Source organism: Prionailurus bengalensis, chromosome C1 (assembly GCF_016509475.1).
Source record: "Prionailurus bengalensis isolate Pbe53 chromosome C1, Fcat_Pben_1.1_paternal_pri, whole genome shotgun sequence".
NCBI lineage: Eukaryota > Metazoa > Chordata > Mammalia > Carnivora > Felidae > Prionailurus > Prionailurus bengalensis.
Window position 1 is genome coordinate 204,312,175 of NC_057345.1, and position 22,088 is coordinate 204,334,262.

Here is a 22,088-nt window from a genome sequence, read left to right on the forward strand (position 1 = left end):
CCCTCTCTCTCTGCCCCTCCCCCGTTCATGCTCTGTCTCTCTCTGTCCCAAAAATAAATAAAAAACGTTGAAAAAAAATATATAAAAAAAAAAATATTTTTTAATGTTTATTTATTTCTGAAAGAGAGACAGAATGCGAGCAGGGGAGGGGCGGGGAGAGAGAGGGAGACACAGAATCCGAAGCAGGCTCCAGGCTCAGAGCCGTCAGCACAGAGCCCAATGTGGGGCTCTAACTCACAAACTGAGAGATCATGACCTGAGCTAAGTCAGACGCTTAACTGCCTGAGCCACCCAGGTGCCCCTATTAAGCTTTTTTTTTTTTTAAGTTTATTTTATTTTTATTTTCAGAGAGAGTGAGCTGGGTAGGAGCAGAGGGGGAGGGGAGAGAGAGAGAGAAAGAGAGAAAGAGAATCCCAAGCAGACTCTGCACTGTCAGCACAGAGCTTGACTCGGGGCTTGATCTCACCAACCCGTGAGATCATGACCTGAGCCGGAATCAAGATCGAATCAAGCATCCGAAATCGGATGCTTAACTGACTGAGCCCCCCAGGCGCCCATATGTTTTTTATTAATAAGCTCCCAGGGGCGCCTCAGCAGCTGAGGGGCTGGTACCTACCTGTGAGAACAGAGGAGACCATGACAGCCTGACACAACTTACTTCATTCTTACAGCAAAACAACTTTACTTCTTTTTTTTTTAAATTTTTTTTTTAATGTTTATTTATTTTTGAGACAGAGAGAGACAGAGCATGAACGGGGGAGGGTCAGAGAGAGGGAGACACAGAATCTGAAACAGGCTCCAGGCTCTGAGCTGTCAGCACAGAGCCCGACGCGGGGCTCGAACTCACGGACCGCGACATCGTGACCTGAGCCGAAGTCGGCCGCTCAACCGACTGAGCCACCCAGGAGCCCCAAAACAACTTTACTTCTAAAAACAATTTTTGAAATACTATCAAACCCACATAAACAAAACCACACAATTCTAGGCACTGCGCTGGGTGCTAGGAACCCAGAACTAGGGAGACGTGGTCCCTGATTTTCCAGTACATTTATGTGCGCCTGTGTGACCAGCTGATTACAATAAGGTGATGTGGGTGCTAGCACAGAACCAGGGAGATCACAGAGCAGGTACTGGGGAGGGTCAGGGAAGTCTTACGGAAAGGGCATCAGAGCTAAACCTGGAGGAAGGATCCGCAGATCCGGAGAAAATTCTGCACTTCGAGGAAATATGGGAATCTTCAGCTCGTGGACAGGAAGTGCAGCCGTGGCAGCGGACGAAAGGGCGAGGGGGAAAGTGTGAGAGCGAGAAGCGGGCAAGGGACCCAACTGTAAAAGACCCCAAGCTACCCCAGCCCGCCTTCCCCAAGATATCTACCCTCGTCCTCGCCGGTCCTTTCGCTCTTCTGGGAGCAAAACCGGCGCGCAAGATCCCCGCGCCGCGCGCGGCCACGCCCTCGCCTCACCCAGCAGGGAAGGGCGGAGCTCTCCTCTGCAAGGGCGCTCCTCCCGCCGCCCGGAGACTGCGCGGGACGTGCCCGCCCTGCGCGATGACGTCAGTGCGCCCGCGCGCGCCGGGGGAGGAGTGGGACCCCGCTGGTCGGGAAGGGCTCAGGCTCCGGTAACTCGGGCTGGGCGGGGGAGAGGAAAGGGCGGGGCTGGGAGCCCCCCAGAGTGCGGGGTCGTGGCCTGGACCCGGCGCGGGAGCCCTAGACACGATCAGCGCCGCTTCTTCGGCCAGCCGGCCCCGCCCGGTCCAGCGATGGAGTTTCCGGACCTCGGGGCTCACTGTTCCGAGCCGAGCTGTCAGCGCTTGGGTGAGGGGCGGAGCGCGCGGGGGGCGGGGCCGGGCCCGCGGGGCTTGGAGCTGAAGGTGGGGCGAAGGGTGGGCTCCGGGGCTGGAAGTGTCAGAGGAGGGCGGGGATCGAAGTTGGGGGCGGTGGCTAAGGGGGCGTGGCTAAGGAGATGGAGCCTAGGAACGGGTATAGTTTGCTGCAAACCCGGTGGCCGTTTTTCCTTACCGAGTGGAAGGCTTGAGTGAGTGGGAACGACGTCGAGGTCCCGCTGGGCCTGCAATCCGACCCACTTCTTGCAGATTTTCTGCCGCTGAAGTGCGACGCCTGCTCGGGCATCTTCTGCGCAGACCATGTGGCCTACGCCCAGCATCACTGTGGGTCTGCTTACCAAAAGGTGAGGGGGCGGTCTGAGGGTGAGAGGGGGCGGGTGGAGAAAGCATGCAGCATCTCCGGAATCCCTCTGCCTCTCTTTTCCTCTGCTTTATTGCTTTGAGGCTCAGCGGTGCAAACATTGTTTCCTTGTGCGTTATAGGGGGCATATCCAGGTTCTTTCAGGGAGGCTGTTTCAGGACCAGATATTTGGTTGGACTGGGAGCGGGCCACAGACTGAACCCTGCTCCTTAACTCTAGGATATCCAGGTACCTGTATGCCCACTCTGTAATGTGCCTGTACCTGTGGCCAGAGGGGAGCCCCCTGACCGTGCTGTGGGGGAGCATATTGACCGAGACTGTCGCTCAGATCCAGCACAGCAAAAACGTAAGGTAAGCATTGGAGGGGTTAGCCATGACCTAGCTGGGACCATGGATGCTTGCAAACTGGAACAGCTGTTATGATGGGGTTTGAGAAGTGGGGGTCAGAGTCTCAGCAGAGGCAAACCTTCCCACTCCACCTCAGATCTTCACCAATAAGTGTGAACGCTCTGGCTGCCGGCAGCGAGAAATGATGAAACTGACCTGTGAACGCTGTGGCCGAAACTTCTGCATCAAGCACCGTCACCCACTGGACCATGATTGCTCTGGGGAGGGTCACCCAACCAGCCGGGCAGGGTAATTGCAACCAAGTCCAGTACTTGTGCCTTTAGGATCTCCCCATCCTTTTGGAACTTACTCAGCCTCTTTCATTACAAGTTGGGGAGCTTCAAACCTGTTGCCTTTGGCTAGGGGAGTCTTTTAGCTTCGTTTTCAAGTGCCTATTTTTCTAGACTGTTTGGAGGAACTCCCCTCCTGACTTCCTGGGTAAGGCCTGGGAGGAGCCTGCAAGCTATCCTTGGAAGCATGCCAAGAGTGTCTCTTCTCTACAGACTTGCTGCTATCTCCAGAGCACAAGCTTCTTCTACAAGCACCATCCCCAGCCCGAGTCGGACATTGCCTTCATCTACCTCTCCCAGCAGGTAGGCCTGCCTGTTTCTCCTCTCCCTTTTTCCCCTTTGCATCTCTGACCTCAGCCTCTTGAATGTCTGCCGTAGAGCCACAACCCAGTCTCCATCCCGGACAGCCCCTCCGGTGATTGCTCTGCAGAATGGCTTGGTGAGTTGGGTGGAGGTTGGATGGACAGAAGGAAACCCACACGGAGAATAAAGTCCAAGGCAACTGGTCTCTCTCCTTTTTACAGAGTGAGGATGAGGCTCTGCAACGAGCCCTAGAACTGTCCCTGGCAGAGACCAAACCCCAGGTCCCAAGGTACCTACTCTGGTGAAAGACGATGGGATGCGGGCAAAAGCTCAGATTGGAGGGAGGTACGTGGGACCACTCCAACCCCATGTAGGATGATGGTTAGGCACTTGGGTTCAAAATGAAGCTTATTAACTATATGATCTCTGACAAGTTCTTTTAACCTATAAGGTTATAAGGTTCTTAGTTTCCTCTAAAATGGAACAGTACTAGTACCTACCTACTTATAGGGTTGTGTGGAGATTGAGATAATACTCAGAAGTGCTTAGCACGGCGATGCCTAACAGATAAGACACTCATGTTTCAGATATTATTGTCGTCTAGTTTAAGCTGTTCCTCCCTCTCAGTTCTCAGGAGGAAGAAGACTTAGCTTTAGCACAAGCACTATCAGCAAGTGAGGCAGAATACCAACGGCAGCAGGTATGAGGACTGGGTGGGGGGAGTTGAGGTCCTGCGTTGGGAGTTTGGGGGGCTTTCTTCAAGTGGTAGAGAGTGTGGAATGGTGGTTATCCTTTTGTTTTTGGTGTGACTCTAGCCCACGCTGGGCTCTGAAGTGAGGACTGTCCCTCATTTCCTTGACGCACCCTGTCTTCCTTCCCTTCCTTCCCTTCCTTCCCCCTTCCTTGCTCCAGGCGCAAAGTCGCACCTTGAAGCCGTCCAACTGCAGCCTGTGCTAGGGCCTTGGGCTTGGGGAGGGAGGCTCGGCTGAGGAGGACTGTGGCCCTCACACCTCTAGGGTACAGAGGGAGAGGAGGCTGGGAGCAGCCTGGAAGACTGAGGAGAAGGAGAAGAAACGGAGGCCCCCTCCAGGGAGCGTCAGGAAGAACAGCTGTGGAGCCCAGCCCACAGAAGGCCCCGCTGACCTCTCCAGCTGCATAGGAGAGAGCAGCTAGAACCATCCGGGGGCTGGGCCTCGGGGAATGCTGGCCAGGCCCCGTTCAGCTCCCTGCATCATGTAATCCCCCTTACACTGGGGCTGCCTCATGCCGAAGGGACAAGGAGGGGCCTGCAAAGAATAAAGGATCTTGGCAGTCAATAAGACCTCCAAGTGCTGTGTTTCTTTCTCCTCTACAACCGAAACCAGGGGGGTCCTGTCAAGAATGCTCTCCTGACTTAAGTGTAGAGGCCCACGGCAGTACCCCACATCAAAGTCACAAGGATCCTGGCATAGTCCACACTTTTATTTCCCCAAAAAGTGCTTTTCTGAAAGGTTCTTTGCTCTCACTATAGCTAGCACCATACCCCAACCCCAGCATGAAATATACTGGGAAAAGGGATACATCTTATTCCCTTCTGAGTTTTCCTCTTGGAGGGAAGTGGCCACAACTCTTGTCACTGTGTCTCAGTCTGGGATTTGGTGTCTTCAGAGACTTCTTCCTGTCCCCGCTGCTGCAGCTGCCACATCTCCGCATACACCCCACCTCGGGACAACAGAGCCTCGTGCCTGGGGCAAAGTGGAAAGTGTAGGTCCCAGCTATCAGTTCAACCCCAAGAGTCCTCACCAGCAGCCCACAGAGATGAGTGCGATTGGCAAGGGAGATCCCTTTCAGAAACTCCTGGGATTTCACCTTTTCCTGGGGCCCCCAATTCAGAGGCCCTGCCTTATTCATCCTGCTGTGTTCCTTACCGTCCTCTCTCCACAATGCAGCCATCCTTGAAGACGAGGATCTGGTCGGCATCAACCACAGTTGAGAGCCTGAGAAATCAGAACTGGGTTATGCACCACACAACACGAGTGGGCCCCCCGCCGCCTGCTGCCCCGGTCCTGTACCTGTGTGCTACTACGATGGTGGTGCGGTTGGCACAGACTTTGGCCAGAGAAGCCTGGATGGCCCTCTCATTAGACGTATCCAGCGCCGATGTTGCCTACAGAGAGGATCTGTGTAAACCTGCCCCTGCCACCCCAAATCCCCATGGAAGGAGGATGCCAGCTGCTAGCTGAGGGAGGCCTCGGGAATCAAAAAGAATCTGTCTGCACTTGAGAACCGTAAGGTGTTTTGATGAAGCCAGGATTCGTGATATCTATCCGTGAGGGAAAACTGCCCACCAGGAATGGCCTGGCCACAGGCAAAGGAGGAAGGAGGAGACTGGGCTGCCCAGGGTTCTCACCTCGTCCAGCAGAATGATGTCTGGAGCCTTGAGAATGGTGCGAGCAATGGCCACACGCTGCTTCTCCCCACCACTCAGCTTCAGTCCCCGCTCGCCCACCTGCGTCTCGTATCCTGTGAATATCGCCCACCTCCCTCAAGTCACACATAATAACCTTGGTTTCTGTGACCAGAGAGGCAGGAAGGGATGGAACAGAGGTCGGGGGATGGTGGGGACAGCAGGACTCAATCAGGCAGGGCACGGACTCTGCAGGGAAGCTCACCTTCAGGGAAAGCCAGAATGGTGTCATGGATGCCCGCAGCCTGAGCAGCAGCCACCACCTCCTCGTCCCCGGCTGTGATGCAGCCATAGCGGATATTGTTGGCGACGGTGTCATTGAAGAGGACGGTGTCCTGGGGCACGACTCCAATGTGAGACCGGAGGGAGATCTGGGTCACCTGGGGCCAAGAGACCATATGCCTCAGCCTGTGAGACTGCCCCAGGCCCGGGAGATAGGACGGACTGGAGGGAAGCACATGGGATGAGGTACAGGAACCCTGTCACCAGCCCCCCAAATAATTCTAGCTGTGGGGGCAAATCACTCGACCTTCCCGAGTCTGTTTCCCTGTCTACAAAGAGAAAATACGCTTTTTATGCTCATGACTACTTCACTTGGATAGGCCACGGAATGCCAAGAAGGCTGAGGTCTCTTGCTGCAGCTTTCTGCAGGGGTGACATCTCCTTCTCTCCCTGGAGAGTGGCCAGCACTTCACAGAACACTATTCTTTCACACACAGGCCCCTAAATCACAAACTCCTCCCGAGCAACCTTACCTGGGAAATGTCCTGCCCATCTATTCGGATGCAGCCAGAGCTGAGGTCATAGAAGCGGAACAGCAGGCGTAATACTGTGCTCTTCCCTGCTCCAGATGGGCCCACCTGTTGCATTGGAAACAGAAGGAAAATATTTTCAGGCCCACTGGCTTTTAAGGCTTGCTCTCCAAGAAGCCACCAATATCCGTGGAGGCTGCTACATTCAATCTTGTGGCCCACTGTGACAGGATTCTAACTCCACAGCCTGGGTCACAAATTTCCATGAGCACCGCAATAGGGAAACTCAAGGAGTCTGGGCCAAGGGGCTGGGTCTCCTCTCACCAGGGCCAGTGTCTGTCCAGGCATGACAGTGAAGGACACATCCTGTAGGGTTTCTCGCCTGCAAGGAAGGGTGGGCATGGTCAGCAGGCCTGCTGCACTCCCAGTGCCCCCTTCCATCAGCAGAGCTGCTACCGGGCCCTGCCCCTCCCCTGCTCAGGCTCTCTTTCTAGGCAGTGGTGGGCTGAGAAGCAGGGATGGCGTGGGGGTGGGGATGGGGAGGGTGGGGAATGGGGGCAAGATTGCATATGGACGGTGGGAAAGGGGGCTGTGAGATGGCAAAAGGGGGGCTCACCCACTGGTATAGCTGAAGTGCACATTCTCAAATTCTATCTGGCCCTTCTGGAAACGCAGGGGCCCTGCTCCAGGAAGGTCCTTCACCTGGGAGAGTGGGACCCAGGCATGTTGCCATTACAGGTCTGGTACTCTCCAGACACCAGGAACACCATGTGGGCTCCCACTTCCCCACACACACACCCCAACCCCCTCGCTTCACTCACTTCTGCCTTCTCTTTCAGCAGGTCGAACATGTTCTCCATGTCGATGAAGTTTGTCTGGATCATCCTGCAAAAACAGTGCTGGCTGGGGCTCCTCTGAGGAGTTGGGGAAAGAACTGTGCATCCTCGACAGGTGAGGGTGGGAGATCAGTTACCTGTAGTAGGTGCCAAACCAGTTGAGGGGCATGTACAGCTGGATGATGTAGGTGCCAAACAGCACAAAGTCCCCAACCTTGTGAAGATCCACAGAGAAGTGCAGAGTCACAGAAGGCCTTCAGGCTGTCACCTTCCCGCTTCCCACCCAGGAAGCTGGGGGCCCAGACATAGGCCCTCTGCCCTGTCCCCAGCACAATTCTCTGACCTGTAGCTTCTGCTCACTGACAAAGTACGCGCAAAGCAGGGAGCCAGCAAGGAGCCCAAGTCCAATCACCAGATTCTGGGTCTGATTTAGTAAAACCAGTGAAGCATTTGACTTCCACTCCAAATCCTGGGGCAATAATACGGGGCAGGGGTTAGCGGGGTGGGGGAGGATGTCACATATACACTCTCACCAAATCCAAACCTGGGCCCAGGCATCTTCAACCTCAAATTTTCAGCCAGAACCGTACTCCTCTTGGCCCTGGCAATTCCGCAAGGCTAGGCCATTGCTCTTGGCAGGCCTCAAACTAGCATCCTCACCTGATAGTTGATAATGGCCTCTTGATAGCGGTCCACTTCGTAACCTTCCGCATTATAATACTTCACCTGATGAATTCAAACCACGGTTGTAAGACGTGGCTGCAGCATTTACACCTGGGTTATTTCCTCCAGGTCCCCAATCCCCCCTCCCTCATTTTAAACAGCACCCCCCCCCCCCCAGCTCCCTAGCAGCCCCGCCGGTCCCAGACACGCTGCTCCACCAGCCACTGTGCCTCACGCTACTGCCACCGAGGCCTTCGTTACCGTCTCAAAGTTTAGTAAAGAGTCCACGGCTCGTGCCCGGGTGGCATTTTCCTGTAGGTTCATAGCACGTCGAAACTTTGTTCTCCACTCAGTGACCACAATGGTCAGGACTGCGAGGGACAGGAGGAGGAGGGAGAAGTGATCAAGACATCACCCCAAACCAGAGACCACAAGAGGATGTCTGCTATCTGCCACATACACGTGAACCCTGTACTACAGGCCAGGGACCCAGATTCCCAAAGGGAAAGAGCACTAAGCTCCCTGAGGGAAGGGGCTGTGACAGAGACACCTTTGGAGCCTGTGCAAAGCCTTGCGTGTGAAAATGCTTCATTGGTGGCCAAGTGAAGCCAAGCTGCATCTGGTTACACAAATGAGGTTTCTCCTTGCCCTGTACCCACAGCAGGCCCCTAATGTGACCAGGATGCCCTTCCCTGGCCCTCCATCCAGGCTGAGCTAAGGTTCCCCTGGCAGAGGAGGAGGCCAACCCATCATGTTGGGGAGCAGCAGGAGCTTATTCAAGTCCACTGATCTACAACCTCCCCGTGGTGGGCCACCTGAGTGGGGGCGGGACTCATGCCCAAGGGAGTCCCTGGCATAGTTCCGGGAGACGCCTTCACCAAGCAGCACTCACTGAGGTAAAGACTCATGCACAGGAACACAATGAGGCCAAACCAGGCGTTGAAGAACATGCTGAAGTAGATGATGCCAATGGTGATGTCAGCCAGGGTGGGGAGGACGTTGAACACCAGGTAGCTAGGAGGGCAAATCAAGTGACAAAGAAAGGTTTAGGGGCTTAGAGCCAGCAACTCTGCCTCCAGGAATTTCAGCGTGGTGTTTTCTTTTTCTTTTTTCTTTTAAACGTTTATTTATCTTCAAGACAGAGAGAGAGAGAGAGAGAGTGCACGCGCGCACATTCGTGCATGAGTCGGGACGGGGCAGAGGGAGAGGGAGACAGAGAATTCAAAGCAGGCTTCGCACTATCAGTGCAAAGTCTGACGTGGGGCTCAAACTCACGAACCGAGTTATCATGACCCGACCAAAGTCAGATGCTCAACCAACCGAGCCACCCAGGCACCCTAGTGTTTTGTTTTTCAATAGCAACAGACCAGAATCAAGCTAACTAACCCTCAAGAGGTGGGTGGCTAAGTAAACTGTACCTGCCCCAAGCACAGAATGCCGTGTCAATTAGAATGAATGAGAGGGAGCTTCATGCATAGTAAGAATATATCTCCCTAATGTCTTATTAATAAAGCAACTCTAAGAATGACACCTATGTCATGATACTGCTTGTTTTATGAGAACCCTCCCCAATATCATATTAGTGCTGTGAGTCTCCACATATACGTGCGAACACGTAAAAGCAGAACTCAACATAATAGATGGAGTGGGAACCTTTGGAGAAGTAAAATTTATAAGATATTACATAAGATATTTGCTCCATTTTATTTGTCTTATTATGAGAGCAGGTGCATGCTAATCTTGATGTTAAAAAAAGAAAAAGGATGGAGAGGCAGCTGAAGCTGGGTGCTTTCTCTGGACAGCCCCTTCATTCCTGTGTCTCCAGCCCCACCCTCCCACACTCCATTTCCACTGGCCTGGCACCTGAGCAGCCCTGTGACGCTGGACGTGCCCCGGTCTACAATCCGTAGCACTTCCCCCGTTCGGCGCCCCAGGTGCCAGCGCAGCGAGAGCTCATGCAGGTGGGAGAAGAGGCGCAGCTGCACCTGCCGCGATGTGAACTGCTGCACCCGGATCCACAGGAACGTGCGCAAGTTGCTCACAAAGCCTGGGGGGAGCCAGGGGAGGCCTCAGTAGAGCTTAGGGGCCAAATGACATCGGCCCAGTACCCAGACATGAAAAGTCTGAGAACCCCAAGGGGCCAGGGGAGGGATGCTTGGGGGAGGAAGGCAGGGAGGGACCAATGCCAGCCAGGGGGATAGCAGAATCCCTCATACCTGTGCTGCCAGTGCCACCGCCCTGGAGGAACTTGAGGAAGACATAGGTGATAACAGTCCAGGCCAGGGAACTCCAAGGTGCCTTCTCAGTCAACAAGTTCACTATGGTGGAGAAAATAGGTCAGAGACCACTTATGGCCCCCAGGACACTCTTCAGAAGAAACTGATCCGGGCACCAGCCACAGCCTCTTTCTGATTATCCAGCTCCTAACACTGTCCCACCTTCCTAGGTTTGGGCCCCCACCCCTCACCAGGCCGAATAAAGGACCAGAAAGAGCTGAGCTGGCACTCCTTCCCCCCTCACCTATGTTCCTGTAGAAGATGGGGACCAATACGTTCAGCCCCCGTTCCAATCCCATGAGTCCCAGGCAGATGAGCACAACAAGCTGCAGAGCTGGACTCCCTCGGGGCCACAGGTAGCCACTCAGTAGGCGGAGCTTCCTGCCAAGGTCTCGCCAGGTAGAGCCTGGTGCTTCCTCTGTTGACTGAACCTAGGAATGTAAAACACATAGGGGAGGAGAGCTCAGAAATCAGAGAGAAGTGCCCTAGAGGCACCTGAGTGGCTCAGTCGGTTAAGTGACTAGATTCTTGATTTCGGCTCAGGTCATGATCTCACAGTTCATAAGATCAAACCCCACATTGGGCTCTGTACTCACAGCACAGAGCCTGGAGCCTGCTTAGGATTCTCTCTCTCTCTCTCTCTCTCTCTCTCTCTCTCTCTCTGCTCCTTCCCCATTCGCACACACACTCTCTCAAAATAAATAAGTCAACATTAATAAAAAAAAAAAAAAAAAAAAAAAAAAAAGGAAGTGCCCTAGCCAAACCCCTCTAGGGAAAATGTATGGGACTTCAGCTTCCAGTTATCTTAGACCCCAAATGACTCCTGATGAGGTCAGAAAGCCTCGTGTGGCATAAACTGAGATTTGAGAAAGAAGTATTATGGTGGCAAAAAAGGATGACAGGCAATGAAATTAAGACAGGCCCTAAGGTTCAGAAATTCAGGTGTACCTGGGACCTCTCTACATCTTGATCTTCTTCATTAACCTTCAAGGCGTAGGACTGGGGACGAAGTCCAGGGGCCCAGAGTCCCAGGATAAAAAGCCCTCCAGAGACCACATACCGCAGCACCCATAGGCTAAATTGGACCTAGAATGAAACGCGTAGGGAGAGCATCAAGGAAGGCCAAAATGCCATTGTTACCACTTAGAACAGGGCTAGGGAATGGGGCAGGGCACACACCCAGCTCAGGGGCCCAGCATCAAACAGCCTTTAAAAAAATGTAGAGTGACTCAGCACAGACACACCCCACCAGCTGGCTATCAGCAACCTGCCAAGCAGGCCTCCTCCTTTTTCCCTTAGAGGCATCCCAAAGTGCGGAGCCAGTGTGACTAGACATTCTGTCTTTCTCCCCAGCCCTTGCCACTCATGATTCTCCATTCCCCACAAAGTCCCTTACCTTCTGGCTCAAGTCTGCCCTTGCCCACCACCACTGTGGGCTGTTCCAAGACACAAGGGCCAAGTTCTCAGCTGCAAACGCCACAGTCCAGAGGAGCAGGAGACCCAAGCTGTGCCTGAACTCGATCCAGATGCCCATTGCTAGCCTTTGCCAGGCCTGATTGCGTTCCACCACCAGCAGCCCCAGGCCACAGGCGCTGGCCAGAGTCCCAAATATGGAAGCCAGCAGTAGGTAGCCTGGCAGCGGGGCTCCCCCAGTAGTGCCCACCCGGCCAACGAGGGTAGCTAGGGGCAGCGTCACCTGGAGTGTAGCCAGAAGTAGCTGCAGCCCATAAGGAAGGACAAGGGGGCCGGCGCTCCAAGACAGCTCACGGGAGCCAGCTGGCCACTCCCGACGCTTGCAGGTAAGGGCTAGCACCAAGGCCAGAGCCCCCAGGGCCATCAGTATCGAGGGCACAACCGTGAAGAAGAAGCAGGGACTAAGGCCACCCTTCTCCCAGATCGGACCCACGGGCCCTTCGGCCTCGCAGTAATTGCCCACAGTCACCATGGTAATGCGTGGCCGCCGGCCGAGGCTTTGGGGACTGCGGGAAGGGAGAACGGGACCGGTTGCTCAGGGCGGGACGCGAATGCCAGGGTGTCTCGGGTCATGGAGACAAGGGGCGCCAAGCCGCGGGCCTCTCGGGCAGGGACACACGTGGGTCCGGCCACACTACCCACTCTCTTCGCGCACGCGCCGCCGACACGCACTCACGCAGGGCACGTACGCCGTCTTCGGCAGTCCGTCCGCCCCTCGCTCGCTCGCAGCCCAGGCAGGACCCTCCTGCCAAGTCCGGGCCCAAAGGAATGTTGAGCATCTGACTGGAGCCGCTCTGGCGCAGCAGCCCTGCCCACCGGGGGGCGGCCTCAGCCCCTACCTAGGGTCCCCATTGGCCAAGCTCCCTGAAGGGGCCGGGAGTTAAGGTGCACGCGGGAAAGGCAAAATACAGGGGGCGGAGTCGGGCTGGTCACGTGCGCAGGGCGCGAAATCTGACCACACGTCCAGCGGGAGACCTTGACCTCCGCGGAACCATGGCTAGGAAATGGCACTTTTGCTAGCACGCTGGCTCGGTTTAGCTGAGTGACGACATAGGCCCGCTTTCCTATAGGGCCCCAGCCACCTGGGGGATGAGACGCAACCCACTCGTTCTCAGAATCCTAGCTGCGCGAGAAAACAAGCCAAGACCTGGTCAAAGTCCCTTTTTTTTTTATTAAGGGTTATCAAGCTGTACACAGTTCCTACTCCTTCCGCTGCGAGCTCAGGCAGCGCGGTTCACCACACCCGCAGCGGACCAGACCTGGGCGAGGCGCGGGGCGGAGAGTAGGAGCTGAATCCCAGCATGCAACGCGGCAGCTCAAAGCCTAGGGCGAAGGCCTCCTGTCGCGCCTCCAACCCCCTCTAGGGGTCAGCGGGAGCCAGGCCAGAGCTCTCTTGCTGGGAGGTAGACAGCCAAGGGCACACTCCAGCCCAGTCCGTCCCAAGTGCAGGCGGTAAAGGGGTACAATAAGCAGCAATGGGGGCCAGGATGGCCTCAGTCTCCCAGGGGCCCATCCTAAAAGTGGGAGAGGGCAGCAAATAATTTCTATCCTGCTCCTGCAATTTAGAAACCTTCCTTCTTAGTGTCAAAAGATAGCATGAGGGGAGATGGGAGCTAGGGCCTCCACACCAGTGCAAAGCAAAAGCTGAACAGAACGGGAGCAAGCGAACAGAACGGGAGCAAGCGGCATACACGCCAGTAATGTGCGGGAAGCAGGAGAGAAGTGAGCAGGCTGCAGCACTGAGAGAGAAGTGGGGGTGAGGTAAGGGCCACAGCCTGAGCTGCTCATCTGTTCAGGGTGGAGGGAGGGAGGCTGCAGACGTTGAGGGTCCAGACCCAACCTCCCCACTCCACAGTTGGCACAGGTGCTCCCTGCTTGGCAGCTTCTGTGATGGGCAGTCCTCTGGAGACTTGCAGGGGCAGGTGCGAAGGTGGCAGTACTGGGGCTGGGCTGGGGACCAGTTTCTAGCACCACACTCTGAGCCAAGGGGGGGGGGGTCCTGGGAATGAGGCTAGAGTCCTGTGTGCCTTGGTTCCTAGGCCCCCAATTTCTCTCCTGGGGCTGTGGCAAGCCCAGCGTTGGCACCTCCCTTGGCCGGGCACGGACACACAAACACCACACACGTGGAGCCGGGCGACACTCAGAGAAGCCCTCCGTGGCGGGAGGATGGGATGGCAGGGCAACAGTGGCCTCCATCCTGGGACATAGGGACCTTCCTCAGCCTTGCCTACACCTGTGGAGAGAAAAGGGTTAGTAGTGGATATAGTCTTTAGCTAGCTGCTGACCCAAATAAAGCCTAGAGATAAAGGAAAAGGAAAGCTTGATTCCTTCAGAAATTGATTTCAGAGTAGGTGAGGGAAGAAAACGGGAGTGTATGTTGGAGGGGAGAAGCAGCATCTCTGTACAGGAGGGCTGCCTTCTCTCACATGGGACTTGGACCTCAGCCTGGAAGTTACTACTTCTGGTAGTTGTTCTCGGGTCCTGGAGCCCTTACCTTGTGCACCTGTGGGGGAAGCTCGTCCTCCGAGCCCTCCTCGGGCACAGGCTCTGGGTGCCTTGATGCTGACTGTCCATCTTCAGCCCACCCTCCAAGGGGCAGCCGAGAGAAGTGAGAGGGAGCCCGGGGTACTGTGCCAGGATCTAGAGACAAAAGTAAACACACCCTTAGAATTAACCCAAACAGAAATGTGGAGAAAGGTTCTATGCGGGGTGAAGGTGAGGGTTAGTCTCTTTGGGCCTGATTGCTCTGACCTCTTTCCTCCCCAAGAGGCTTCGGAAAGAGCCACCCTTCCCCCAAGGCTCTGTGTCCTCCTGAACCGCCATTGGATACCTGTGATGCCCCCGTAACGCCTCTGGAAGCCCCCCTGCAGGGCGGTGGTCTCAGGTGCTCCAGGCCGGGGTGTAGCACAGGGATAGCTGGCAGAGCGGGGGATAGGCTGGGGGGCCCGGGAGCCCTCTCCCCCCTCTTCAGGGGCACTCTCCCCACTCTCATCGCTCTCCCGGCGGTGCCACACGTGCCGCTCGGGTTCGGCCTGGGCCTGCTGCTTGTGGAGCTGAAAAGTGGGGGGGCTCATTAGTTGGGGACAGGATGTCTGAAACAGCTGCCCCCCACCATGGTATCCCCCAGTTCCCGTTTTTACCACCTCACCCAGAATCACTAACCCAGAGTAACCTCATGTTAACAGTGTGTTAACACACATATGACATCTTACAGGTTAAATTCTCCGCAGGTCCCTGGAACAAATCTGTGTGTAATGTAAGAGCTGTAATGACCCTCACTTTGTGTAGTCATGTAAGTCAAGAACAGATGGGTTGCGCATCTAAGTGCCAGGCACTTTTTTAGGTGCTGGGACTACAGCGGTGAACAAAATAGACAAAAATCCCAGCCCTGTATGGCTTATATACTGGGGAATGGGGTGGGGTTATAGACAACAAAATAAAGAGGGGGAAAAATACAATATGTCAGATAGAAGCTATGGAGAAAAACAGAGCAGGAAGATTTAGGAGGGTGGCCAAGGGAGGCTTTTAGTCAGGGTGGCCAGAGATGGTCTCACAGAGGAGGTAAGAACAGATACGTGAATAAAGAGGACGGGGGAGCCATATGCACATCTCAGGGAAGTGGATTCTTGGCAAGGGAAACAAACGGGTAAAGGCGCTGGATGAAAGTAAGCTTGGCTAAAAAGGAGAGTAAAAGGGTATATGTGGGAATGGAGATTACAGAGTGGGTAAAAGGCAGAGAAGGGTTCTGAGCCCAGGTCTTGCTTTTCCACACCCCAAACCCTCTCTTTTTCAGCGGCCACCTGGATCCCATGGCTCGGCCCCTTCCTGCCCACTCACCTGGTGCATATAGAGGGCATGCAGGCTCATCTCGGTGGACGCATATTCCGACAGCACCAGGCTCTGCAGCTGTCCTTCCCACACGCTGCTCCCGGAGCTGGCTGTCCTGGCATCCACCCTGTCCCTCCCAGCACAGACAGACAGCAGCCGTCAACATTTCTGACCCACAGAAGTTGCTGGCGTCTATTCCCAAGTCCTCCCATCGCGGCCCACCTCTACTCACCCAGAGCCTGTCATGGTGCTGGGGGCTCGGCCCGTGGGGACCTGACCCGGGTGCAGAGGGGAGAAGGAGCGCAGGGCAGAGGCGACCTCAGCCCTGTGCCTGGAGCCTTGAAGGTCTCTGGGCAGCGGGGGGCCCCGGCAGGAGGAGCCGGCTACCACATTTGCAATAAGGCTCAGTGGCTGTGAAAGAAAACGGGTGGGTAGACTTCCCAGGGCAGGAGGGAGGCTGCGGGGTCCCCCAGTATCCTGGGTGTCAGGACTCAGTGGAATAGACTTAACAGACAGAAGGAAACCGATAGGGTAGGTACGCCCTTCCACCCCACGTCCAGTCCTCAACTCCCAGCACCTGGAGCACACGCTGCCCGTCACCGCCCAGGCCCCAGGAACACACCTCAGACTCAGATTGTAAGGACTGGATGGACGTAAAGAGAGCATTTTCAGGGAGCAGACCCCCTTGGGCAAGGCCAGCCGCTGCTCCGTCCCGCTGAACCTGCTCTTTGAGGAAGCCGAGGAAGGCCGTGCTCTCACGTGGTGGCTGCCAGCCGGGGTTGGTGATGGCAAAGTGCATGAGGGACAACTCTGTCTTCCCATCCTCAGCTTGCTGGTACACTGAGGCCTCTGTCTGCCCGCCGGACAGCCACTGCACAAGGGAGGCTACAGTGAGCAGGACTGTCCTCTGGCGGGAACCCTTTTTGTACCTTTCCTGCTAGAGGGGAGGCTGTGCCCCTGGAGGACGGACCACAACGCGCTGCTGTATCTTGTCCAGGGGCCCCGGTGCCCCACCCCAGGAGTAGTCGCGTGCTGGACTAGTTGCTCGGTCTGTGCCTTTCTCAAGGGAACGTGGCCAAAGGTGCAAGTTGAAGGCTAAAATCCAGCCCTAGCTCCGGTTTACCAAGCAGTGTGCGCCCTGGCACGTGGCTGCCCAGAGGCAGGGCTGCCTTTTTGCGGTGATTTGTTGGCTCAGTTTGCCCAAAGACAATGCCGGCATCGCCTCTGGCCACCTGCCCGTCCTCTCCCGGTACCTGGGGATGCCCATGCTGGCGAACATCCATCTGAGCAAAGGAGCAGGTATCTCCAACACCAACGACCTCTACGGTGAAATTGCGGAAGAAGTCTATAATCTCCAGGGCCCGTGGACGCAGGCAGAAGATGAGGATCAGGGGTGTGACAATGGGGCTCAGTAATTCCTCCAAGATGAACACCTAAAAGGGAGGGGACCCAGATCATAAGAGAGGAGGAGGGATCCCAGCCCTTACCACCGAGCTATTAGCCAGTCTCTAGCAGGCCCTAACTCCAACTCCACTCACTGCCTTGTACTGGAAGAGCTGGGCAAACTCGTCCCGGGTCTGCGAGCGGTGGGCATTACCCTGCCAGTGGTCAGGCATGTAGTGGATGTGAGCGAGGATCACGCGGAGCAGCTGCTCAGGGCAGAACACCATGTGCTGGTCCGGGATAAAGGACCTAGGGGGATCAGGGTCCCCGTGAGAGGCAAGCCTTTCCCAGGAAGGCTAGCCTGCTTGCTCCCGCCTGCTGCCCCTGGCCCACCTGCACACGGTCACGGTGACCCCCAGGAGTGTGACGGTGGTGAGGACGTGTTCCACAGCCAGCACATCTTCGTCGTAGATGGTGAGGGCAATAAGCACGGCCAGGATGGAGCCAGCGAAGAAGGCGCCGTTCTTGGCCAGCAGCGTCAGCAGAGGTGACAAGAAGCAATTCATGTACTTGGAGGCGGGCTTGTAGCCTCGGTTGAGGCGGGACTGCAGCTCGTGCTCCAACTCGTTGAAGTGGCGGAGGTAGCAGCGGCCGTAGAGTGACCAGCAACGTGCTCCCAGGGCCCCGGGCTCCCGCTTCAGCACCTCGGCGTAGCTGAAGAAGGCGTACAGAATCTGCCAGATGAGGATAAGGGGGCACAGCAGGAAGTTGGCGATGCCGATCCACAGGATGCGGTTGCTGAGGCGCTGGGCCAGCTCTAGCCGTTGCCCCCCACGTTTGTACTCAGCCTTGAGGCTCCATTCATTGAGAAACAGAGAGCCGGGTCCCCAGAAGAGGATCAGCTCGAAGTTGTACTTGAGGCCACGGGTGAAGAAGACGGCCTCCCCAAGGCCGGGCAGGCGGAAGCGCAGAGGCAGGAGGGATTTGTTAACCAGCGCGACCATGTAGTTCTGGAAACGGAGGATGCGATGGTAGATGTCCAGCTCTGTCAGCTCGCGCTTGTGGATGCAGATCTGGTGCTCTTTCTGGGTCTGCACGATTCGGGCCTGCACTTCCTGCCACGTGCAGTATGGAAGGGCAGACTGTAGGGTGGGAGAGAGACAAGGCAGGGAAGGTGGGCTGTTGCCCCGACTCCTTCCCCGCATTAGCCGTGAGGTCCTATGCTTAGCTGCGCGGAGCTTTTAAGCAGACACTCCCTGACCTACCAGTGACGATGAGGATGCCCGAGGCCCAGGAATACACCCCACCCTTCCCTAGCCACAGAAGCTATCTTGGGCTGTGGTGCTAACCGCTCAACTTCCCAGTCTCACCATGGGGATACGCAGAGCATGCAGATAGAAGGAGTGGATCTCCCAGTAGCAGCAAATGTTATAGATGAACTTGATAAGCCGATGGATCCAGAATACAGCAGCGATGACCAGGATGGTGATAAGGGAGCCATTTTCCTGAATCCTAGTGGGGAGGAAAAAGGAAGGAAGGAGGGGTGGCCCTTGCGGAGTCTTGGGAGACACGATGCTATCCTGAAGGATGTGGCGAGGCCGAGTCTGTGTTCTAGGGGATGTGTGACTACCTCACATTCCATTCCATTCCCCACCTGTTAGCAGAACTCTGCAGCCCTTACCTTGCACTACAGACCTGGGCAGGCAAAAAGGCATCTGGCAGAGTGACCTTGACAGGCTCGGTAGGGTGAAGACTATGGTTCACCATCTTGTTGGCAAATAGGATGTCATAATCCACACAGCTAACCAGGAAGGTGGTGAAGGCAACCACAAAGAGGAACTGCCTGGGGAGTTGGGAAGAGGGGCCACAGTCCAGGAGTCAGAGAAGCACCAGTGAAACAGTGTGGGGAAAGAGAAGAGTCTGGAAGCAGCAGAAGGAGATTACAGACAACAGCCTCTAGGGACACGCAGGCACTGGAGAACTCCCAGGGGGCTCTCCTTACTGCTCAGCCCCAGGGACCTTCTAAGACCCAAACCAGCTACTACTTTTTCCTTTTAGCCTCAGGGCGTCACACAATCAGCCGGTTTTTCTCACCAGTAGTAATCTCTGCCACCACTTACTAGACTCTCAAAGATCTTCTGATTGTGGTTTCTTCTTCCCAATCCCTGATTTCCTTTTGAGATAGTATTTAGAAGCCCTTAGGGGGTTTACAGTCTTTTCTTATGGAAGGAAGGTTTCCCAATCCCATTCCCTTTGGCAAAACCATATGGCCCCTCCCTTTTAGAAAGCTCTTTGCCTTCTAAAGCTGTTAACCAAAGCATAACAACAGACTTTTCTTAAGTGGCAGGCATCTCTAAGACCTCCAGACTGAACTATGCCCATTCCATTGGAGCTCTAATGAAATGATCAAGTCTGAGTTCTCTTCATGGAAGAGATAGGACTTGGAAAGCATTCCTTATAGGGGAGATTTAAAAAAAAATGAGATTGGAAATTTTGGTGCCACACCCAGTCCCTGAATTCTGAGAGTCTGCAGAGTTTTGAGCCTAGGACTGAGCCGCCTTGGCAGGAATGGCTAGGGCTGAGCTCAAGGAAAGACTGACATGTAGTCCTTCACCACATCACCATCCCTTCTTAGACTTACATGAGCTCAAAGATCTCCCCGATGAGCATGCAAGTGAAGCCATTCTTCTGGTGTAGATTATAAACGTAGAATTGTCAAGAAAAATGTGGTTGATAGAGACAGCAGTTAAGAGCACAGACTTTGGTGTCACATACCTGAACTTAACTCCTGGCTCCGTGACTTTCAAGCTGTGTGACTTTGGCCAAAATTATTTACCCTCTCTAAACTTTTGTCTACGGTGGTACCTGTCTCATAGATAATAGCACCTGTCTTATAGCACCTGTCTCATAGAACTATTAGATATGAAACAGTATGCGTAAAGTATTTAACACAGAGCTGACACAGAGTAAGTCAAAAGATATTATTATAGTTATTAGCGTCCCATCAAAAAGAAAGATCACCTTTAAAGAGGTTCCTTATAAACTGACACCACAAAGTGAAAGGCACGTAGTTCTTGGTAAACCTGGGGTATCATTATCTATAACAATCGTTATTTCCTCAGCCTCTTTCAGTGTTAAGAAAACTTCCACCTCTCTTCCAGAGACTAGAATCAGACCCACCCCAACTTCCCATGAGGGGCCTGGCTTAGGGAGGGGATAAAGTTCCCAGAGCTCCAACACAGAGACACAAAGGATATTCGAGAGAAGAAGAGGTCAAGGTTTTCGATGTGGTGCCAAGGTGCTGTAGGCATAGGAGCAGAGATGTCAGAGCCCCGAAGGAACATGAGCCCCTTGTTCCCTCCGTGTTCCTCCACCAACTCTCTCCCCATGCCCTGGTGCCCTCGTTGTTTCCAAGCACTCACATTTACTCCCCTCAGGGACGTGCACCAATAGGTCCTCCTCCCCAGGGGGCGAATCACTGTAGGAGGCCTCAAGGCGCTGGTATTCAGTGTCAAACTGCGCCATCACCACCGCCCCCTGTCCACTTTGTCCACCTGCCGGTAATGAAAAGAGATCCAGGTTCAGACTTTGGTGCTGCTTGTCTCCTGTCCTGCCTAGTAGACCGGAAAGAGTGAGAAAGAATCCTTGGGCTTGGTCTCCACTACCAGTCTTCTTGGCTTAAAGGCAGAGGAGTAGTTACCAAAGGAGAGCAGCAAGCTCAGGGCCTGGGAGGTCAGTCATTCCCAGAGCCTCTACTGAGTGTCTACTGAGGTCTTGCCGGTCTGAAGCCAGGCTCTGCCCCTTTGCTGGAGGGCAGGGGCTGTTTCATCTTCTATTCAGTGGAGATAAGGGGACTTCCCTCTGCCCTCCAGGAGAAACCCGGGTCTCCCAAGAGACTAGAAGTTCGGAAGCATTTTGTAAACAAAGGTTGAGATAAGCACATGGCCCTACCAGCTCCATGGACAGCGTCTGCTCCAATCCAGCCCTTGATGCCCTGGCTCTGCAGCTGCTGGAGGAGAAGGTGTCAGGCCCCAGAGAGTGGGGATTGGGGACAGAAAGAAACCCAACCCCCCTGCCCACCCACCTTCAACTAAGAGGAGGCCAAGCATGGGGCAGGGAGGCTGCAGTGGGGAAGAGGCACTACGGCTATGTGCCCTTCCTCTGGTTGTACTATACAGGGCCACTCATCCAACTCATCCCAAGAAGTGGCTTGTTGAACCTGTAAAGACTGGATCAGTACAGACCTGAGGTCAGGCAGCCTCTCCAGACTGTTTTTCCATCGCCCCACCTCGGCCTCAGAATATTCTACAGGCCTCTCAGGGTCCTCAAAGCCCCAAATCCAAAACCCAAGAACAGGGTCTTTCTGAACAGGACCTTTCTGATCACCCCCTTCCCCTGGTTCCCTAGCAGCACCCAGCAGACAGGCATAGTTCCTGGAGAGGAAATCCTGACTGGGTCACTGTAGACACAGATCCTGGGCAAAGTGTGGGTTCCCTAGGTCCCTGGAGCCAGGCATGTTTAGATAGCACTCACCCAGTCGGTGCAGACCCTGGGGCCCTGGAACACGGCCCAGCCTGGCCCCAGTGGGATTCCCTGGGTTAGTGAGAGCCCTGGGTCAGAAGGAGCTGACCAAGCCCTCAGGGAACTCACCACTGACCAGGTCAGTGTGGACCCAGGGTCATGGAGCCCCGGCTGGCCGGGCCTGGGCTCAGAGGTTCCTGCGGATGTTGGAAGAATCGAGCCAGTCCGACAGCAGATCGCCCCAGTGGGCAGGGTTGCCTCCCCACACCCAGCCGCCAAGACCCGAGCCCAGTGCGCCCCAGGGTCGCCCGGCGCCAGGCCAAGGGCTCGGCTCCCAACAGCGGACAACCTCGCGCGCGGCCCCGCCGCCCGCGCGCGCCCCCGTCCGCGCGCCCCCGCCATCAAAACATTCCGGCTGCGCGCCTCCGCCCCGCCCGCGGAGCCCCTTCCCCCCGTTACCCGCTATGAGCTCACTTAGGGCTCCGCAGGCACCCTCGGTCAGGCCCAACCCGGGCCCCGAGATTCCAGTAACCGATCTCGCGTTTCACTTCAGGAACCGTGACCCGAGTGATTCCAGGGGCTCGGTCGGCTCCGCTGGGCTCCTCCGGACCCGGAGCTCTAGGCCCGGCACCTGTCACTCACTGTCACCCGCAGCCAATATGACCAATGAGCGTGGGGGGCGGAGGCATGACGGCCAATTCTCGGCTTCGCAGGCGGGACTAAAGGA

General features: G+C 55.4%; 3 protein-coding genes and 1 long non-coding RNA gene across 13 annotated transcripts; 2 read left to right on the forward strand and 2 right to left on the reverse strand.

The window, feature by feature from the left end:
* The first annotated feature begins 1,550 nt into the window (after positions 1–1,550).
* ZFAND2B (zinc finger AN1-type containing 2B) lies at positions 1,551–4,504 on the forward strand. 4 transcript variants are annotated; one of them, XM_043577896.1, is made up of 9 exons: positions 1,551–1,813; positions 2,092–2,186; positions 2,423–2,554; positions 2,688–2,839; positions 3,094–3,183; positions 3,259–3,319; positions 3,405–3,472; positions 3,811–3,883; positions 4,096–4,504. In XM_043577896.1, the coding sequence occupies exons 1-9, from the start codon at positions 1,759–1,761 to the stop codon at positions 4,138–4,140; spliced, it is 771 nt and encodes a 256-aa protein (XP_043433831.1). In that variant the 5' UTR covers positions 1,551–1,758; the 3' UTR covers positions 4,141–4,504. The 4 variants fall into 4 exon arrangements, with proteins under 4 accessions (XP_043433831.1, XP_043433829.1, XP_043433830.1 ...); XM_043577894.1 differs by having other exon boundaries at positions 1,554–1,813; positions 3,238–3,319; XM_043577895.1 differs by having other exon boundaries at positions 1,554–1,813; positions 3,238–3,319; positions 4,200–4,504.
* Positions 4,505–4,623: 119 nt separating this feature from the next.
* On the reverse strand, positions 4,624–12,448 carry ABCB6 (ATP binding cassette subfamily B member 6 (Langereis blood group)). The gene is made up of 19 exons (XM_043577874.1): positions 11,553–12,448; positions 11,105–11,242; positions 10,401–10,587; positions 10,097–10,198; positions 9,744–9,927; positions 8,773–8,894; positions 8,142–8,251; positions 7,878–7,943; positions 7,561–7,686; positions 7,355–7,431; positions 7,203–7,266; positions 6,998–7,083; positions 6,706–6,763; positions 6,385–6,489; positions 5,835–6,009; positions 5,573–5,685; positions 5,235–5,329; positions 5,091–5,159; positions 4,624–4,907 (listed from the first exon to the last, which is right to left on the reverse strand). The coding sequence occupies exons 1-19, from the start codon at positions 12,099–12,101 to the stop codon at positions 4,796–4,798; spliced, it is 2,538 nt and encodes an 845-aa protein (XP_043433809.1). The 5' UTR covers positions 12,102–12,448; the 3' UTR covers positions 4,624–4,795.
* LOC122481803 lies at positions 7,224–9,408 on the forward strand. Its single transcript, XR_006296938.1, has 2 exons — positions 7,224–7,332; positions 8,234–9,408. It is a non-coding gene; the product is annotated as an uncharacterized LOC122481803 (long non-coding RNA).
* Positions 12,449–12,780: 332 nt separating the features above from the next.
* On the reverse strand, positions 12,781–21,995 carry ATG9A (autophagy related 9A). Of its 7 annotated transcripts, none has more exons than XM_043577871.1 (16): positions 21,836–21,995; positions 20,792–20,846; positions 20,263–20,394; positions 20,098–20,141; positions 19,482–19,546; positions 18,522–18,683; positions 18,211–18,352; positions 17,234–17,982; positions 16,996–17,149; positions 16,711–16,890; positions 16,080–16,328; positions 15,690–15,868; positions 15,467–15,584; positions 14,460–14,682; positions 14,124–14,269; positions 12,781–13,862 (listed from the first exon to the last, which is right to left on the reverse strand). In XM_043577871.1, the coding sequence occupies exons 3-16, from the start codon at positions 20,363–20,365 to the stop codon at positions 13,857–13,859; spliced, it is 2,520 nt and encodes an 839-aa protein (XP_043433806.1). In that variant the 5' UTR covers positions 20,366–20,394; positions 20,792–20,846; positions 21,836–21,995; the 3' UTR covers positions 12,781–13,856. The 7 variants fall into 7 exon arrangements, with proteins under 7 accessions (XP_043433806.1, XP_043433805.1, XP_043433807.1 ...); XM_043577870.1 differs by having other exon boundaries at positions 20,792–20,849; XM_043577872.1 differs by having other exon boundaries at positions 20,792–20,849; positions 21,821–21,995.
* Between the last annotated feature and the right edge of the window lie 93 nt (positions 21,996–22,088).

Coding starts and splice junctions, on each gene's coding strand:
- ZFAND2B (XM_043577894.1), top strand. CDS start 1,759: ATGGAGTTTCCGGACCTCGGGGCTCACTGTTCCGAGCCGAGCTGTCAG. Junction 3,184..3,237: donor TCATCTACCTCTCCCAGCAG/GTAGGCCTGCCT, acceptor CTCTGACCTCAG/CCTCTTGAATGTCTGCCGTA. Junction 3,320..3,404: donor TTGCTCTGCAGAATGGCTTG/GTGAGTTGGGTG, acceptor TCCTTTTTACAG/AGTGAGGATGAGGCTCTGCA.
- ATG9A (XM_043577868.1), bottom strand. CDS start 21,763: ATGGCGGGGGCGCGCGGACGGGGGCGCGCGCGGGCGGCGGGGCCGCGC. Junction 19,547..20,097: donor TTGACCTCTTCTTCTCTCGA/ATATCCTTTGTG, acceptor TGACAATTCTAC/GTTTATAATCTACACCAGAA. Junction 17,150..17,233: donor GTCACCGTGACCGTGTGCAG/GTGGGCCAGGGG, acceptor TGATCCCCCTAG/GTCCTTTATCCCGGACCAGC.
- ABCB6 (XM_043577874.1), bottom strand. CDS start 12,101: ATGGTGACTGTGGGCAATTACTGCGAGGCCGAAGGGCCCGTGGGTCCG. Junction 10,588..11,104: donor AAGATGTAGAGAGGTCCCAG/GTACACCTGAAT, acceptor TTACATTCCTAG/GTTCAGTCAACAGAGGAAGC. Junction 5,686..5,834: donor CATTCTGGCTTTCCCTGAAG/GTGAGCTTCCCT, acceptor CGATATTCACAG/GATACGAGACGCAGGTGGGC.